The 18956-nt window shown below is 43.5% G+C and overlaps 1 protein-coding gene across 1 annotated transcript in view; it reads left to right on the forward strand.

Annotated features, from left to right (window-relative positions):
• LOC136632284 (serine/threonine-protein phosphatase 2A 65 kDa regulatory subunit A alpha isoform) overlaps positions 1-15106 on the forward strand; it is a 28471-nt gene extending 13365 nt beyond the window's left edge. The window contains exons 8-15 of the mRNA XM_066607061.1: positions 711-781; positions 2000-2134; positions 4715-4888; positions 6840-6900; positions 7263-7417; positions 8354-8496; positions 9589-9680; positions 12941-15106. Coding sequence (XP_066463158.1) covers positions 711-781; positions 2000-2134; positions 4715-4888; positions 6840-6900; positions 7263-7417; positions 8354-8496; positions 9589-9680; positions 12941-12957 — 848 coding nt within the window. The 3' untranslated portion in view covers positions 12958-15106. The remainder of the gene's footprint in view (positions 1-710; positions 782-1999; positions 2135-4714; positions 4889-6839; positions 6901-7262; positions 7418-8353; positions 8497-9588; positions 9681-12940) is intronic.
• The last annotated feature ends 3850 nt before the right edge of the window (positions 15107-18956 follow it).

The following is an 18956-nucleotide window of genomic DNA, read 5'->3' on the forward strand; positions in this document are numbered from 1 at the left end:
AATTGTCACATGGCTTTATAAAGTGTACTTCATGTCGGGGTCTCTAGGGTTTCTCCAGCTTGGAGCTGGCTGCTTGAAGTAGTTAAAGGAAAGATTTTCCAATCTTTATATATCCCACCCCCCACCCCCACCCCCCCGAAGGTTGGTGGCTAAAATGAAGATTATGCTTCATACAAAACCTTATCTCTCTCATAGGAGTAGTCAACAGATGTCAGCTGACTGACTCCACTGCACATGCATATGCTTCCTTTTGCTTCACCAATTGGAATTTTGCAGAGTTTCTGTTGGTGCCATTGTTCTCACTAATTATTATAAAGGTATCTAATATATAGTAATATTTTTACACAGGACAATCTGTCGGGAAACAGATGCCCAACAGTCTGTCCCAGCAGTAATCATGAATGAAGGCGGATGGTGCTTGGGGATCATTCCGGCCCACCTGCCACCATTCACAGTAAGCAGGCAATCGTTCAGAAGTGAAGGGCTGCCTATTTACACCGAACGATGCGTGGGCGAATGAGAAGTGAACAAGTTCTGGTTCATCGTCTGGTCGCTGTATACATTTACTGAACGATAATCATTCGCATTCCTGCAATCCAGCAGAAATCTGAACAATAATTGTTCAGTAACAAGTACTGCATCAAAAGTGCTTTTACACAGAAGTCTGTGTATCCCACTCATCTGGTCCAATCTCTTCTGTTTTATTGTAGAGTTCTGTGAAAACCTGTCTGCTGACTGTCGAGAGAATGTGATTATGACCCAAATCCTGCCATGCGTCAAGGTAACGCTTTTTCTGACTGTTTAGGTCCAAGTGGTAGACTGTTTGCATAGCTAATTGACAGTACTATTGCAAGCGGATTCACCAAGGATTAAATGCAGCACATTGAAGGGCTGAAGTCTGTAGTAGAAGTTCCATAACATTAGCTTGCTGTGGATTTTAAAAATCTGCAATGGGCTTATACACACGTAGCTGGAAAATAAAGTCCAACAAGATTGGGTCTGCACACCATAGATGGGAGTTGCAAGGTTAATAAATTAATACTTAAATGGCAAAGGCAATATTTCCAGCTATCCAAACTTTGTCAAGCCAGATAAGGAAGCTGCACAGTGGCAATGGCCACCAAGGGCCCCTGTTCAGTTTCTAGATCTGGCTTGACAGAGGGTGGATAGCCTGAAATGTTGCATTTGCCACTAAAGCATTAATTTTTCCACCATATTACCCTTATTTGTGGTGCGCCGTCACAATTTTTGGTGCCCTCAAACTGTCCCCTCCCCCCCCCCCCCCCCTCCCCCCCCCAGAAGTGGATGCTGCTAAATCCTGGTTTGCTACTGGGCATTCGAACAGCAAGAGTCTAAACTCTACCTGAAGGGATTTGAGTTGTGGTAATAACACGACCTCGTAACATAGGTATGTTTGTTTTTCTTTAGTCTTACACCCTGTCCATCTAGGTCAGCCTATTATGCCCCCATTCCCCAGTGTGGATCTAGAAGAAGGCAAAAATACCCTTTATCTTGAAGAAACTTTCCTCACTAGAGTCAGGAAGGATTTTTTAATTTATTTTTTTCCCCCCTCTAAAATTTGGCAATCAGAATAATCCCTGGATAACCGACCCTTATGTAGTAAACTGGTGACTATAACCTGTTATATTACACTCAAAGGCGCCCAGGCCCCTCTTTTAGTAAGATCGCAATTACCACTTCCTCAATCGCATAGTCTTACTGCTCTTACAGTAAAGAACGCAGATGATGAGCAGATGACTTATCACCAGGGGAATCTCCAGACAAGTCAGTGAGCTAACCTTGTCCTTCATAGTGGGAGGTACATTTAGTAGTTGCTCTCCTAAAAGAGGAGTCCGGAGACCCTCTAATGACATATGCATGTAACAGCCATGTGGTTTGGTAGGCTGCTGCAGTGATCATGGTCTGCCGATTGGCAGATGTACTGTAGTCCTGCAGTAACCTACAGATCACTCACTTGTGTGTTTTTGTACTTTCTTAGGAATTGGTGTCGGATGCCAACCAGCATGTGAAATCTGCTTTGGCCTCAGTCATCATGGGCCTGTCTCCTATCCTGGGGAAGGACAATACTATTGAGCACCTTCTTCCTCTCTTCTTGGCCCAGCTAAAGGATGAGGTGAGTGTGTAATGATTGTGCCATCAGCTCCCTTCTGCGGGTAGAGGTAATATCCTGAAGGTAATTCTGTTCTGTTAACCTATTTTTGTCTGACGTGGCCTTGTTCAGCTAATTCTTCTCCATTGACTGACTGTTGTGGATAGGCCAGAGTATGTTGGTGTCTGCTAAACCATGCATTCAGTAAAAAGGCAATATGTAGAGATCATGTGCTCGCAGCCATCCTAGGATAATAATCCTTCAATCTACATCCCTTCCTCCATGGTTAGAAACGACCCCACATTGTGGATAATTGAGTCTGGATCACCAAGTTGGACACAGAGCAAACCATTCTGGTGCTTCTCTGCTCGAGAAACTTGTGTTAAAGACGCAATTCCTCTTTTATTCACTTGGGGGAGCTCTATCTGTGACTAATGATGGTGAACGTTTCAGAAGACAGACAGCTTGTCCCACACATAATATGCTTATAATTTAAAGCTGTTATTCAGAACTTTAAAATTGATGGCATTTTCTTTATATATAGTCCATATTGGGTAAGTGGAGGGCTGATTTGGCAACCTTGCTAGGGCTAAAGCACCTTCATTTTTTTAATCAGTTTTAAAGTCCCGGAGGACCCTCTTAGTAATGTCCTAGTTTTCTTGAATATATGGCCCTAACGGGGTAGAGATCTAGTGTAGACTCTCTATTAAATGTTTGTTAAATGGGTTTTTTGGGATTTTTTTTTTTTTTCTTAAACTTGCTAAGGTCAGGGAATGTATTGTAATTGATGCAATACTCTCTTGTTAAATATGATGTTGCTCCAGCGCAACATCCTTGCCCCCACCTATCTGGTCCTGGCTATATACTGCATTGGGAGCTGCATTGCCACCCCTCCACCTCCCATTCCTGTTATAGGGAGGAAGCTGTACGTAGTATTGGTAAGTGTTTCCCTCTTGTCCTGGGATGGTGGAGAAAACAATCCGTGTGCCTCACCGGTCCAGCTAACACAGGAACAAGAATGTAGAACTGGGAGCAGGATTGAAGATTCACACTGAGCTCTGCCACGTGATGTGTAAAAGAGGAGGTTATTGAAGTAGTAGTGTCCAGAAAGAGCAGTCAGGAACACCAATGGGGGACTATTAACCCTTTCCAATCCACTGTCTGACGTCTTCCTACATTCTGATTGAAGCTTGCACAGCTCCAATGTCAGAAGACGTCCGACGGTATTCTTACCGTCTATTGCCAGCCACTCTGCTGTTGGAGCCTCTCTGGCACACACACTGGCTTTAGCCAGCAGATGGCACTGTTGTATAACAACAAAAAGAGAAGCCTTTTAGGAAACCCTTAAAGGGGTTGTCCCGTGATAGCAAGTGGGGTTATACACTTCTGTATGGCCATATTAATGCACTTTGTAATATACATCGTGCAATCGTGCATTAATTATGAGCCATACAGAAGTTATTCACTTACCTGCTCTGTTGCTAGTGTCCCCGTCGCCATGGTGCCGTCTAATTTCAGCGTCTAATCGCCCCATTAGACGCTCTTGCGCAGTCCGGTCTTCTCCCTGGTGAATGGGGCCGCTCGTGCCGGAGAGCTGCTCCTCGTAGCTCCGCCCAGTCACGTGTGCCGATTCCAGCCAATCAGGAGGCTGGAATCGGCAATGGACCACACAGAGCCCACGGTGCACCATGGGAGAAGACCCGCGGTGCATTGTGGGTGAAGATCCCGGCGGCCATCTTGGTAAGGTAAGTAAGAATTCGCCACAGGGACAACCCCTTTAATTCAAAATTGGATTGGAAAGGGTTAATGCATGGGAGTTCACATGAAGGCTTATCATTGGGTGGGCCACCAATGGGGAATTATTACTGTGTGAGGTCACAAAGGCTTATTACGGCATGGGGCCTAAATTGGGGCTTATTACTATGTGAAGCCACAAATGGGAATTTTTTTTTAAGTCCCAGAAAACCCCCTGACATTGCCATGAGAGGAAATAAAATACAAATTCATTGAAAAAATATTTATTGGATTGTGATCCACATATTTTCAAGTACAGACAGCATCATAGTACCACCACGACAATGAGGCATCATGAAGCAACCTGGACAGAAAGATGCAGAAATAGAGAGCACTGTGCTGGCGAGCGCACCCTATTGATTTTCCATTTGCTGGTGAATGATGGGGAAGACTTTGGGACGTATTTAATTAGATTAGGGTCTTCATACACCAACGTAAATCCAAAATACATTGGAGTAGATGCAACAAACTTATTAAGAGGCATCCAATATGCCTTTGACTAAATTTATCTAGGTTTATCTGTGCACAAAAATGAAACCTGCGCCTGCTTTTTGTGCAGTCTTTCTGTAGTAAAACTTAAATCTGCCAGTACGATGCTGGGCACGCTCCAGATAACTCTGCCCTGGTTTTAGTTTTGTGTGCAGTATCACATCGCCATTTTTTTCCAATAAAGATACAAATGTATAACAAACCTGCATGTATCTGCCTGTGGTTTTACCACATTTCTACCTCTCATGCTTCCCAGATCTCCGTATGTTTACTGATCAGTGTCTCAGCTGTTTCATTTTCATGGCTCCTTTCTCTCTGCAGTGTCCAGAAGTGCGGCTTAACATCATATCCAATCTGGACTGTGTGAACGAGGTTATCGGCATCAGGCAGCTCTCCCAGTCGCTTCTGCCTGCCATTGTGGAGCTGGCAGAAGATGCCAAGTGGCGTGTGCGTCTGGCCATCATAGAGTACATGCCTCTCCTTGCTGGGCAGCTGGTACGTACATTTGTGTAAATGTTTTGGACAGTAATAAAAATAAATATGGATTATAGTAGTTATCAGTGCAGTGCGCCGTATAGAACAATCCCATCCATCTGTCTCCAACAAAGCAGTCGCACAGCTCTGTAGATAGGGGGGACTAGTCGAAACAGGCTGCGCTAGATGGACATAACTTTATTTTTGATCTACAGAGCTGTGTGGGGTTTGCTTTTTTGCAGGATGATTTGATGGGTTTAGTGCTACAGTTTTAGGGTGCATGTGTTTTTGTTTTGTTTTTGGGAGGTGGTAAAAAAAAACTGGCATTTTATCCTAAAATATTTACTGTGCAGTTTAAATGACAATTTTAAAATGTGGGTTGATACAATTGCAGTAATGGCATGTATGTATGAGGTTTTTGTATCAATCCACAGAATAAAATTTGTCATTTATACTACATGGTAAACGTTGTAAAATATAGATTTGCTGTTTAGTTTTGTTTTTCTTTTCTTTAATTTTTTCTAGGATAACAAACAATTGTATTAGAATGATACCATTGCATCATGAAGGTCAAAATAGTTTGTCCTTATCGGAGGGTATAAAGTGGTTTTCCCACACTAAGTTATTGATTACCTATCCTCAGGTCATCAGTATTAGATCGGTGAAGGTCTGCCTCTCCAAGTCCCCACTGATCAGCTATTTGAAGTACCAGTGGCACTTGCATAAGCACCGTTGTCACTTCATTGTGTACAAGGCACAGCGCTATACATTGAATAGTTGGCTGTGCCTGGTATCGAAGCTTGGTCCCATTCACAATGGTACTGAGCTGCTATCGGGCCATGCAACTGATGATTTGTGATACCACCGGCCTTAGGAAGAAAAGCGCTCGTCTAAGCGCTGCTGCCGCCTCTTCCATCCGCGGGAGTGCCGAGCAGTGGACCTGCACTGATCAGATATTGGTTACCTATTGCCAAAAACCATTTTAAAAAGAGGGAGCCAAGAAAATGCATGTGGACAAATTCTGTAACCAAAAGGGGCTCAGTTTCATGCCCTTCATTTAACAACCTTTGGAGGTTTTAGCACCCAACACTCCCACCCCCCGCTCCCCTATAATTTATAGTGATTTCACTGTTTATAAAGCTTTAACCCATTTAGGACCAGCCACTGTGTGTGTATGTATGTATGTATGTATGTATGTATGTATGTATGTATGTATGGCGGCTGGTCCTGGGCTTAGAGGACCGCCGATAGTAAAAATATGGCGGTGCTCTAAGCCTCCTGACTCTGCAATCAGTCAGAGGCAGGAACGGGTTATCAGCTGTTATGACAGCTGATAACCCGAAGCAGAAGGCAGGAGGGGTTTTTAACCCTTCCTGCCTCCTGCTTCCCCAATATCCAGTGCTCAATGAGCACTGTATGGGGAAACTGAAAGTAACATTTACTTTCAGTACGGGAGCCTCGGGGGATCATGTGACCTCCCGGGATTCCCTGCTATGCAGAGCTGGAGGGTCAGACTAGACCCTGGCAGTTCTGCAGGTGACAAATGTCACCACAGGGGTTGCTTTCCCCTATAATTAGGGCTCCTATGGACACCCTAGCTACAGTGAGAAATTGTCAAAGTTTAAAAAAAAAAAAGTGGATGTCCCCCAGAGGTCTTAAAACTAAATGTTAAAGAAATCATCCATTTTCTTTTTTTTTTTTTTTTTTTTTGCATTTTACCCCCAATAAAACTAAAAAATGGAAAAAAACGCAGCAAAAATTTTGGTAGCTAAAGGAAAAAAAATGGAGCAGTAGAATCCCTAAAAAGTGTCTGGTCCTTAAGGTACAAAACAACCTGGTCCTTAGGGGGTTAAGGAATATCACAATGACCATATCAGTCTGCTGTATATATGTGGTTCAGGGTATCAAGGAGTCAAGTTTTGCTGGCTGTCTTTTTGGCTCTAACAGGGATTCCTTTTTAATTTCTCTGCAGGGTGTAGAGTTTTTCGATGAGAAGTTGAACTCTTTATGCATGGCCTGGCTGGTGGATCATGGTAAGAAATGAATGTTATCTGCTGCTTTCTAGGCCTTGAGAAACACCTCTGATGCTTTTGGCTGACACATCCAGCAGATGTCTTTCAGCTGTTAGCAATTCAAACAGATCTGTCATTTAACACCTTCTTTATTAAAGTGTATTTCTGGACATTTGTACAAAAGTTTTAGCGTCTTCTGAGGCAGAGTTTTGTTTGTCAAATATAAGTGTGCACATCCTTGGCGGACTATGTATAACTCTCTCCAACCCAAGTAAGAGAATTAACAATCTCCTCCCCACGTTGTTACCATCGAACTACACTTCCAATTATTTCTCATCAGTAATTTATTACATTGTAATACTTGCTGCTTTTTCTGTTTTTAGTGTATGCCATCCGAGAGGCTGCAACAAGCAATCTGAAGAAACTGGTGGAGAAGTTTGGTAAGGACTGGGCTCAGGCCACCATCATCCCAAAGGTTCTTGCCATGTCAAACGACCCAAACTACCTGCATCGAATGACCACGTTATTCTGCATCAATGTAAGTGATGAGCGGCTTCTCTTTCCCTCTCTACTGATGGCTTATCTCTGTCTAGTAGCTTATTCCTGATCAGGCTGCCTGTCCGCGGGCGGGTTTTCAGTGTGTTCCCCCCCCGGCGATGATCCCCGCCCCTCCTTCCTTCCCCATCTACGAGCGGAGAATCATTGCGGTTCTCAGCTCGCGGCCGGCAAATTGACGCGATTCTCCGGTCGTCCTATCTGTCAGATAGGCTGACCGACGGAGATCCATCTGCCGACTCCTGCGCCTGGGCGGTGGCTCCCGCGGCGGGAGCCACACCCGTGGACAGGCAGCCTTAGTTGGGAAGGATGATTAGATACAGTTGCTCATCTTGTAGAAAAACACAGATCTCCTAAATATGACTGTCATGAAGCATATGTAGTCTGTGATGACAAAGGGTGATAACATGAAGAAAAGTGAAAGGGTTAAACGTAAATCCCAGGGGAAACCCATAACCTTAGATTTGCCTATGAAGGGCTCATTCACATCACATTTGAATGACAGAAATGCAAAGTGGCAGAGAAACTGCAAAAGGGTGGGGGGGGGGGGGTTAATTTTAAATACCATGAATTTTAGTGTGGTTTTTCTGAGCTTCAGTTAAGCTTTGTACAATTCCCTACCATTTAAATGGAAGTAGTGCAAACTGCTGTGCTAGTAACATGAAAAACGGAAATCCAATGCAAAGGGCACTTTTTTTCAATACATAGATCCATTCAAAACAAATCTGCTGCTGTCTTCAGCCTGCAAGCTGACACTACACCCTGCGAAGCATGTGCCCTCCCCAATAGTACAGGGCCTGAGTTTGCCCAGCATATAGCGGATAGTAGACACAACCTGGTTAACTGGGATGTGGCTTGTAGTTATGGCTCCTTGGCTTTTGTCTTGTTACTGACTTTGATTTAAATCTTTTGGCTACAGGTTCTGTCCGAGGTTTGTGGACAGGAAATCACAACCAAACACATGCTGCCCACTGTGGTGAGGATGGCCGGTGATGCTGTGGCGAATGTGCGTTTTAATGTTGCCAAGTCTCTGCAGAAAATAGGACCTACTTTGGAAAACGGGTAATAATGAGAAAAGAGATTGGTGGCAGAATGCATCCAATAGAGCCTCATGCGTTTGTAAATGGCCATTGTAAAATGAAGTGGTGGTGGCCAGATCTAGACACTACAAGGAATGTGGTGTTTGATGTACAGTACACATACTTGGCTCTTGGATTAATCTTATGCTCCTTGGGTTCTGAGGAAGCTATCATTCCCACAAGAGGTGACTCTGAGATCCATTATTGGGTCTGCGGTTTTATATATGTGTAAACCTATACAGAGTTCTCAGATGGAAGCACTGATCACTTTCAGACTGTCAACTGGTTATCACAGCAGCCGTCAGACAGATTTAGCAAGGATATGACTGCTCCAGCCTGCACTGTATACACGCTGCAGGTGCAGAACAAACTTGGCATAAGTGTATGAAAGACACCTGATGTAGGTTTATCGCTGCAAGTCCTAGGTCAACCGTAGGGCAAAAAACCCAAGCTAACTGCATGCCCAGCCATGGGTAGTAATCATATGACGCAGTTAGTCCAGGTCTTTAGATATCAGATGTGGCCATTTCAACTAAGCCTATATATTTTTATATAAAGGCAAACTCGTTGCTGTAGTCTGACCGCAGCATTTCCTCAGGCTGTAAACGCCGTAGTCAGTCCACAAACAGTATGTTAATCTGTGTTGTGGATGTGTGTGTATATATACTCTCTTGTCAGAGCTACAAGTAACAGATGGCGAGATTCCTTTTAATTTCTAATTCTGTTCACCTTGAGATTTCTGTGCTTGATTGTACTATTTGTTCCAAAAGCCTCTGGCAATGCATGCGTCCCTCCGGTACTGCGGTGGCAGCCTAGTCCCATCCTTGCAAATTATGGCTGCATCCCTAGATGATGGTGAGGGTTCAGCGCTGAATAACTTTTCATAATTCCTTACTATATTGTCATGCATGTGCTTGGTGTAGCACAAGTTTAAGTGTCGACTTTGGTTCTTGAAGAGGCAAAACTGAAGATCCTGGAATCCTTAGATGCATGTAATGGTCCACAATCGCTATCAGAATTAGAACAGTTCTCTCCTTATACTGACTTAATGGTTTCTTAATTGTTGCACTTCTAGCACTTTGCAGAATGATGTGAAGCCAGTTCTGGAAAAGTTGACTCAAGACCAAGATGTAGACGTGAAATACTTTGCACAAGAAGCACTTACAGGTATATGACTCTCACTGAAATGTGTCACGTTAAACTCCATCCCCTGCCACAGGAATATTCTAATCTCTTCATACCCACAGGGGGCAGTATACAGCAGAAGTTTAGCTTGTCAAAAGCAGTTATCCCTTTTCAAGCTACTTCACCCATTGCTCTCTGTGCCATAGATTTTCTCAGAGCAGTGAACGTGAATGAAGAATCGAACCCAAGATGAAGAGGAATATGAAATAGATCATCCTAAACTGACATTGCTCGGACTTCTTTCAGAGCGTGTGTTTTTATGCAGTACAAGCAGGGAAGCGGTGTAAAGCGGCAGCCTGCCGCATCCCATAAGCACCATAAACGGAGTTGTGATCATAGGATGTGGAGTCCTGGGATGTACTTCTTACTTTTTTGCCTTCCACTTGTTGTCACCCCTGGAAATCTCCGCTGGTTCTTTAAGTACACTGAAGAAGAGTCACGTTCGCACACTGTTCTCTATTGGGAGTGCGTGCCACTGAATAAAGAAATGCGTCCGTGCTTAGTCTGTGAGAATTAATTCCAGGGGTCACAGCGAGGGAGTTAGGGAAGTAAAGGGAGTACACACCCAGACTCCATTTTTCTTGTCCTATTGGCACTATAGCTTTAGTTTATGGGATATAACCTGTTCCCTTAACCCCTTTCCGCCACAGGACACAAAATGTACGTCCTGGCAGAGGGGTATTTAACGCAACAGGATGTACTGTGGACAGTGCGAGATCAGAAGAGATCTCATGCTACCAGTCAGTGGGAGCCGTCTGTCACGATAGCCGGGCTCCTGCTTCAACAGCAGGGGTGCATTGAGACCGCCCTCTTCCCTCCCTGCTGTTAACCCCTTCTCTACCGTGATCTTTGTAAATCGTGGCACTTAGAGGCCACAGAGGGAGCGCGCTTACTCTGACGTCATCTGACGCTCACGATGAAATCGCAGAGAGCCTGACTGGTTGCCATGACAACAGGACTCCAGCTACATGCATCCTGCGTTGCCATTGCCTATGATCTCTAATACAAGCGATAAGGCATTGCTGGACAGAAGTCCTGCAATGCCTTATAGTGATCATAGGTGTGATTGTACAAATCACCTACAGGGACATTTAAGGGGTTGTCCCGCGCCGAAACTGTTTTTTTTTTTTTTTCCAACCCCCCCCGTTCGGCGCGAGACAACCCCGATGCAGGGACGTACAGAAAGCTTACCGGAGCGCTTACCTTAATCCCCGCGCTCCGGTGACTTCTATACTTACCTGTGAAGATGGCCGCCGGAATCCTCTTCTTCCGTGGACCGCAGCTCTTCTGTGCGGTCCATTGCCGATTCCAGCCTCCTGATTGGCTGGAATCGGCACGTGACGGGGCGGAGCTACACGGAGCCGGCATCCTGCACGAAAGGCTCCATAGAAGAGAGCAGAAGACCCGGACTGCGCAAGCGCGGCTAATTTGGCCATCGGAGGGCGAAAATTAGTCGGCACCATGGAGACGAGGACGCCAGCAACGGAGCAGGTAAGTAAAAAACTTTTTATAACTTCTGTATGGCTCATAATTAATGCACAATGTACATTACAAAGTGCATTAATATGGCCATACAGAAGTGTATAGACCCACTTGCTGCCGCGGGACAACCCCTTTAATGGTGTGTGGTTAAAATACATATTTTCAAAGGGTTTTTTTTTTTTATGCCCATTAAAATCCCACGTATTTGTCGTCATATCCATATCAATGTGTACAATAATTTGAACTTCTTTTTTATTTTTTTTTTTTTTTGGTCCTACAAATTTTTTTTTTTTTCATTTTGCATCCCAAAAAACGCAATAAAAGTGATCAAAAAATGTACCCTCAAAAATGGTACCAATAAAAACGTCAGCTCGTTTCGCAAAAAACAAGCCCGCGCAGAGCTCAGTCCATGGAAAAATAAGTTATAGGACTTTGAATGCAGCGATTTAGAAATCGTTCCAACCCACAGAAAAATGTATTGTCATTTATGCTGCATGATTAACTATGTAAAAAAAAAAAAAACCCCTTCCAACTGTACCATTCTATGAGATGAAAGTCCCCCAACAATCGATACGTCCTTATGCCCAAAATGGGGCCATGTCCTTTAACCCCTTGAGTGGCACGCCCAGAAATTTTCCGGGACGAGCTCCACTGCTCATAGCACCAGGGCTATGTATCACTATGGGAGCTGCAGAGCACAATGCCACAAGCTGTGACAGTGTGCTCTGCCTGCACAGTCCCACAGAGAACAAAGCAAGGGCTTTGAAAAACCAGCAGAAGATATTGCCAACATGCCGGCAATCTCCTGCACTGGTTTGTTTACAGGTTGCCATAGAGACCATCGGCTTGTCAGAAGCAAGCCGATGGTCTCTGTGGCAGGGAGAGCTGGTTGTTAGCTGTCAGAGGACAGCTAGGTACTAGCTCTTACAGCAGAGATCAGAGAAAACCTCCGATCTCTGCTGTGTTAACCCTTTACATGCTGCAGTCTATCACTGCAGCATGTAAAGGGCTGTCACCATCGGACCCCCCCCGGAATGTGATCAGGGGTCCTGATGGGTCCCTGTGGAAGTCCCCTAAAGGGACAAAAGAAAAAAAAAATTAAAAAAAAAAAAGTAAAAAAATTATAAAAAAAAATTATAAACACTTGTCTCCCTTTACTTTGTAAAAAATCAAAAATACAATCACACATGTGGTATCCATGTGTCGTAATGACCCAGAGAAGGAAGTTAATACATTATTTAACCCCTTAATGACATGGGCCCCTTTTTTTCTTTTTTCCCCCCATTTCTTTTTTTCCTCCCCCCTGTTTAAAAAATCACAACTTGTCCCGCAAAAAACAAGCCCTTATATGGCCATGTCAATGGAAAAATGAAAAAGTTATGGCTCTTGTGACGCAACTGCAAAATTAGTTGAAATTCAATGATTAGACCATTTTAAAAAACCTGCCCTGGTGGGCACGACAGGGTGGTAGGAAACCCGCCACTCAAGGGGTTAAAGGGTTAAACCTCTAAAACGAGGATTACGGTTTAGCTGCATTATCTGATGGAAGTCTAGAATCTGCTCTGTCCACCAACTGTCTCCAGTGGAGCAGCGCCAAACCTATGTCACATGGTCACTCTTTCTGAGACTGTAACAGTAGAAAAATTGCTTCTTTTTATTTATTTATTTTTCCCTGCACAACATTTTACCCCCCCCCCCCCCCCTCCCCTTGCTTCGTGTTTGGGTCTTAACAGGAAAATGTTTTGTTTTCTTTGTCCTAGTGCTGGCTCTGGCATGAGAGGACCCGTTTTCAGAAGCCTGTGGCGACACTCCACCTTCCTTGGGGTAACTTTCCTTCTCTGCACGGCTCCCACTCACGTTTGTGCTCATGGCGCCACGTCATCGTTCAGTCCTACCCGATGGTGTTTGGTCTCTCCCACAGCCTCCTGGATCTTTGCAATTTTTCCTTTTTCTAGCTCTGAACATTACTTCAAATGAATAGTTAGTGGCTGTGGCTTTCAACTCTTAATATGCTCTTACTCTGTCCAGAAGGACTCCAAAGGGGATCATTATGTTCATATTGGTTGCATTGTTTTTACCGCAAGGAATAATCTAGGTAGACCAGGAAGGGAGTATGGCAGCTTCTTTTTTGTGAAATACCGCTTTCAGGTCCTTGCAGTTATTCCTATACTATGCTGTTTAGTGTGTTAACATTGTGTAAATAATGGCTCGGTACCCCATAGTCTGTGTAACTAGGGCTGAGCTTTCAGCACAGATCAGTGTTGTATGCGCTCAGCAGCGGTTGCATCGATAAAAGGTCACCGAACATTGATGCAACTTCTAATGGAGCTGCCTGCCGCTTATCTTTCATCTGCCGACTCTATATTGCCATAGACCACCTGCGTTCAAGCTGCTGTTTTTTTGACCTGGGCGGAAAAAATGTGTACTATTAAAGTTTTTGAACTAAATTCTACAATAAATGGAAATTCCTTTAAGTTGTCTTCAATTGGAGGAGAAATCTATCCAAACTGTCACAGTCTGCTACTTTGATTAATGGATTTGAGTGTTTATCAATTGAGCTGCCTTGACTTGTAAAATTGCATTAATAAATATAACCATTTGTTTCCAGAGGTTTCTTTGTTGGTTGCATTAAAAACACCTTTTAGCTGTTTCAGACCAGAAGCTGTACGTAGGAGGGGGCTGGGAGCTTTTTTTTTTTTTCCTTTTTACAGATTACTTGGTTGCTGCTTGTAGGCCAAGACTAGTGAAGTTCTTCTTTCTCTCTGCTTGGGTCAGTCCTAAGTAGAAAACCTGCTTACAGTAAACTATGGCCTTTTTAAAGGCTGATGTCCCAGTAATATAAACTTTGAAGAAAATCTCTAAAGCGTTCTTACCCAGCAAGGCTCCTGGCACTGATGTCTAAGTCCTAGTTTTATCTGGCATGGAAGTGTTGATTAACACGAGGGCCTATTCTTTCTTAGATTTCTGATCAGGTCTTTAAAATTCACAGTGTTAAAGTTCCAATGATTTGAAAGACTTTTTATCTCTGCTCACCATAATGAGACTTGGGAGGATCAGTATTGCACATTTGTAAGTTCTCAAATGGGAGAAGATGGGTGTATGGGCTGGTAGACTTGGCTGAGTTGTGTTAGAATATAGTCTGTAGCAAGCAGATTGTCAATGGGTACTTCATACCAACTAGTCTTTTATCTATCTGGGACATTTGTGAGCAGAAAACTTATGTTAAGGGCAGAAAATGTTCATGGAGGCTTGGTAATAGAGAAAAAAACAGTGCACTCTCCCTCTTGTCCAAAAATTGCTTGCCTTAAAGAGAGCCAAAATTCATAGAATTTAAGGGAATTTAATGCCATTGGACAATCTCAGAAGACCACCCCTGAGGAAGACCATGGAGGTGTTTTAGAGACCCTCCCTAAAGAAATCTAACCAGTTGCGAACTCCAATGTAGAGCTTTCAGATGGAGCAACTCATTTGAAACATGTGGAATTTCTAGTCCTTGTCCTACATTACTTAGATGGTGGATTTGAAAAGGGAATTTTTTATTTTATTTTTTTGTATACTTTTGAAACTAATTTGTTAGCTGTATTACAGTACAGTTGTTTGCCAAATTTGAACTGGAATTCGTAATTGAACGTAGGTTCTCAGTGGATGCCTCTTGTTTAACACGTAAGCATTCCATGACTCCTTCAGAAACTTGGATGCCGGACAGAAGCCCATCATCCAGAGGTTTTTAGATTTTTGACTCCTAATTTTTAGCTACAATCTGCTTGATGCGCGTTGCATCTTGTCTGCCTTGACGGTATTAAAAGGCCCGCATCTGTTTATTAAAGCTTCATGTCTTTGAACATCAGTGTTTGCAGTTTGTGACTTGGATGAAATAATGACCTGTAAATGCAATTTGTATTAATAAAGTTTAATGAAAATCTTTACTAGATTGACTTAAATTGATATGGGTGCACTTTTGGATGTTCTTTAAAAGCATTTCCATTTATAAAATTCTGTGGTCACGTTGCCCTTATAACACGACTTCAGTATGCTGATCGTTTGCTATGGCAGCCAGGGGTCTAACAAAGGGCCCACAGGTCTGTTCTGTATTAACAAGCAATAGTACACTGCAATACAGAAGTAACCGAATATATTTCAGTAGCAAACTTTTTCCATTATAGGTAAATTGTGTTGCTGCACCTGTCATACTATAAAATTAATTTATCCACACTTGTTGAAGCTGTGAAAAGAGATCTAAAAACAATGCCAGAATCCCATTTTCTTTCTTTTTTTTTTGTTTTTTTTGTTCCACCTCCTAAAAAATGTGCATAAAGTCTTGTGTACCCTAAAATGGTACCAATGAAACCTGCATGACGTTCCACAAAAAGCAAGCCTAGATATGGCTGCGTCAACAGAAAAAAGATATTACTTCTGCATTCCATATCTGAGAGGGGGGGGGGCCTGAGTGTTTAATGCCCAAACCAGGCTGTGTCCCCCTATGGGGGGTAACAAAAAAAACAACAACTTTATTTTGCCACATTTAGGGCTCCTGTCCAAGGGCGAATTTTCACTGCGTTCCCCGCAGCGATAATCTGTTGCTATGGAAAGCGCAGCTAACTATTCTCCACAGCCGGCAAATCGCAGCATTCTGTGTATTGCCGCGGTTCTCCGCGGTGAGCCTATCTGTCATGGACAGGCAGCCTTACTGAGAAGTCCTTTCCTAATTTTGTTCTCAGCTGACTTCCTAGAAGATGACTCATAATAGACATGATCCGTTAAAGGGGTTGTACCATAATAATGCTATCCCTTATCCACGGGATAGGGGATAACGTATTGATTGGGGGGGTCTTACTGCTGAGATCCCCATGATCCTGAAAATGAGGGTTCTGTGCTCCCCAATCCTCCTCGCTATAGGCTTACTTCATTCCCCCCCCCCCCCCTACAGCGAGGAATTTAAATGAAATGATGGTTATCACTTTATTCACGTCAATGAGGCTGCTGGAGATGACAGCTCTTCCGCTCGGCTATATCCATCAGCTCCATTGTAATGAATGGCACAATTGCTGCGCATTCTTGGCCAGCACTCCATTCATTCTGATGGCACGGTGGTGGTGGTGGGGGGGGGGGGGGGGAGGAGGGTGAAGCAACTGCATATTAATATGCAGAGGCTGACCGTGCCCCCATTCTTGGGATTGGTGGAGGTCCCTGTGGATGGGGGATAACTTGTAATTCTGTTACAACCCCTTTAACTGTCATGCTAATACTCATCAACAACTATTACAGAGGAACAAAAAACACTGTACTGAATTTAGGTTTCTTGGCCCACCAGAGGATGTAATTCTGTGCGTTCACACGCCACCTACACAGAGAAGGTGCATTTCCACATTTTTAATTTCATTTTTATCTTCATTCTAATCTTCATCATTGTGCGCACACAAAGGGCACATCAGCAGTAAGAACAAATACGTTATTTGTGAACCATCAGAATTGGAAATCTGGTGCTCTTACAAAGCCCAAATTCTGGGCCTGATGTAAAGGATGCTGATTGGCACTTGTTTCAGTTTCATTTACATGGTCTTGTAATTGGCTTGTGGGGAAGAATGATCTCAAATACATTTGTTAGTTCTCATAGGCTGGCTGTAGATATCATTGTTCTTGCTGGAAGATATTCCGTGTAAAAATGGTCGATCATTTGTTCCTTTTTACACAACTTGATTGGTTTGCTTGACGATCAGCCTGTTTTGTTTAAAAAAAACAATACACTATTAGACCCCAGTGGCTGATTTTTAAGCCACCCCCGAATAGGGTTGACTTAACCTGAAATTTCTATGTCCCATCAGTGTGTTAGGGCCCATTCAGACTAACTTTTTTTTATTTCCCCTGTTCGTGGTCTGTACAGTTCATGAACAACATATGGACCTATTCTAACTGGCTATTTGCATGAGTCGTTTTTGTGCGGGCTGATTGGCCATGTCAAAAAAAACAAAAAACCTGTCCTATTCTGATCCGTGTTGCAATGTCTACTGTGGTCTTAGGGGCAACTCTCATACGGCCCGCTGACTGATGCGCAGTCTGACCTTGAAGAAACCTAAGAATGTCTTCTCCCAAATAAAATCTGACCAGGTGTTTCACAATCGGGAGCATAACATTTGTTGGGACATCAGATTTGACTGCACAAATAATGGAAGGTGCTTGGACCAGTGCAAGCCATTTTGTACTTTGGAGCTTCAGTAATAAGTGAATAGGGTAATTGATGAAGGTGTTGATGTAGTTCAGTGCATAGCAGTCTCAGATTTAGGCACACGTCCTATTTGCGCTAATGAGAGAGGTTTTTGCAAAAGTGGGTGACTTTTTTGGCAAAATAGGGACAGGGCAATGCAAAAAAGGTAGGATGGGGTTTAGTACCATCTAATAGGAAAAGAGGGATCATCCCTATTCTCATTTGCACAAGGAAGGACAAGAAGCAATGGGATGAAACAAAGGGAGGAGACACAAATTAGATAATAGAGAAAACTTTCTGGGTATGTCAGCTGGTTCATTTCATATTAGCCTCCAGGTGGCTCACACAGTTTAGAGGAAACTAGATATGTATGATCATTGATCTGCAGTAAGATTTTTCTGAAGCTCCTCTTCCCATCCGGTTTTAAACAGTACTGGACTCTGGACAGTATCCTAATAGTTCTATGTATGCTTTAGAGTGCATTCCCACGAACGTACATCGGCTTGGTTTTCAGGCCGAGCCAATATACGTTGTCCTCGTGTGCGGGGGGGGGGGGGGGGGGGGATGGAAGAGCCAGGAGCAGGAACTGAGCTCCCGCCCCCTCTCTGCCTCCTCTCCACTCCTCTTCACTATTTGCAATGGGAAGAGGCGGGCCAGGGGTTGGGCTAATTCTCGGAACGTAGCCCCGCCCCCGGCCTGCCTCTCCACATTGCAAATAGTGCAGAGGGGCCGAAAGGAGGCAGAGAGGTGGCAGGAGCTCAGTTCCTGCTCCTGGCTCTTCCATCCCCCCCCCCCACCCCCCGCACACGAGGACAACGTATATCGGCTCGGCTAGAGGGGCATAAGCAGTAAGGAAGTGTCGTACTTGTAGCTGCTTAGAAAATTCCTTATGAGATAGTTGGAATAGTTCATGTATTTGCATGAATGATCTGAGTGACGACCTCATATAAATCTTCCACTCTAAGAAAACCTCTAGTACACTACATGTTCAGATCTATATTTGGGATCAATAGTGCAATCACTTCAACTGGTAGTGTAAACCTTTGCAAAGGGAAGATCTCCAGCTTTGTAGATACGTTTCTAAATGTACAAAGCAGCTGATATAGTGAGGCAGGACGATGAGGGAACCGTTTTCTGTTAATCTTGAAACCCACAGTAAATGGGAAAGCTTTGGATATTCAGTAATATTGGACAACAGTCGTCCACCCACCAGTAACTCAACTGATCAAGTAAATTTGCGTAGTAGTAATTTTTAATGCATCGGCAACCCAAACCACCTTAAGAAGGATGAAGAAACAGAACTTTGGAAGACATTCTCTTCTTCATTATACCATATAAAGCATATTAAGTTCTATTTAGGATTACATTTGGGATAATTATGGGGAGATTACAAAAGAAGTACAATGTTTTTGGGAATAGTAGCATTTTAGTAATGGCTATACGACTCACCCAGGAAACCATCACGGTAGCATAATTTTTAATATCTTTCTCTAGTGTTGAAAGTAATGTCCTAAAATTAACTTGCCCTCTCTGATGACCAGGGAAAGTTAATGCAGAGCCTAGATAGGGAATCC

This window comes from Eleutherodactylus coqui, chromosome 6 (assembly GCF_035609145.1).
Source record: "Eleutherodactylus coqui strain aEleCoq1 chromosome 6, aEleCoq1.hap1, whole genome shotgun sequence".
NCBI lineage: Eukaryota > Metazoa > Chordata > Amphibia > Anura > Eleutherodactylidae > Eleutherodactylus > Eleutherodactylus coqui.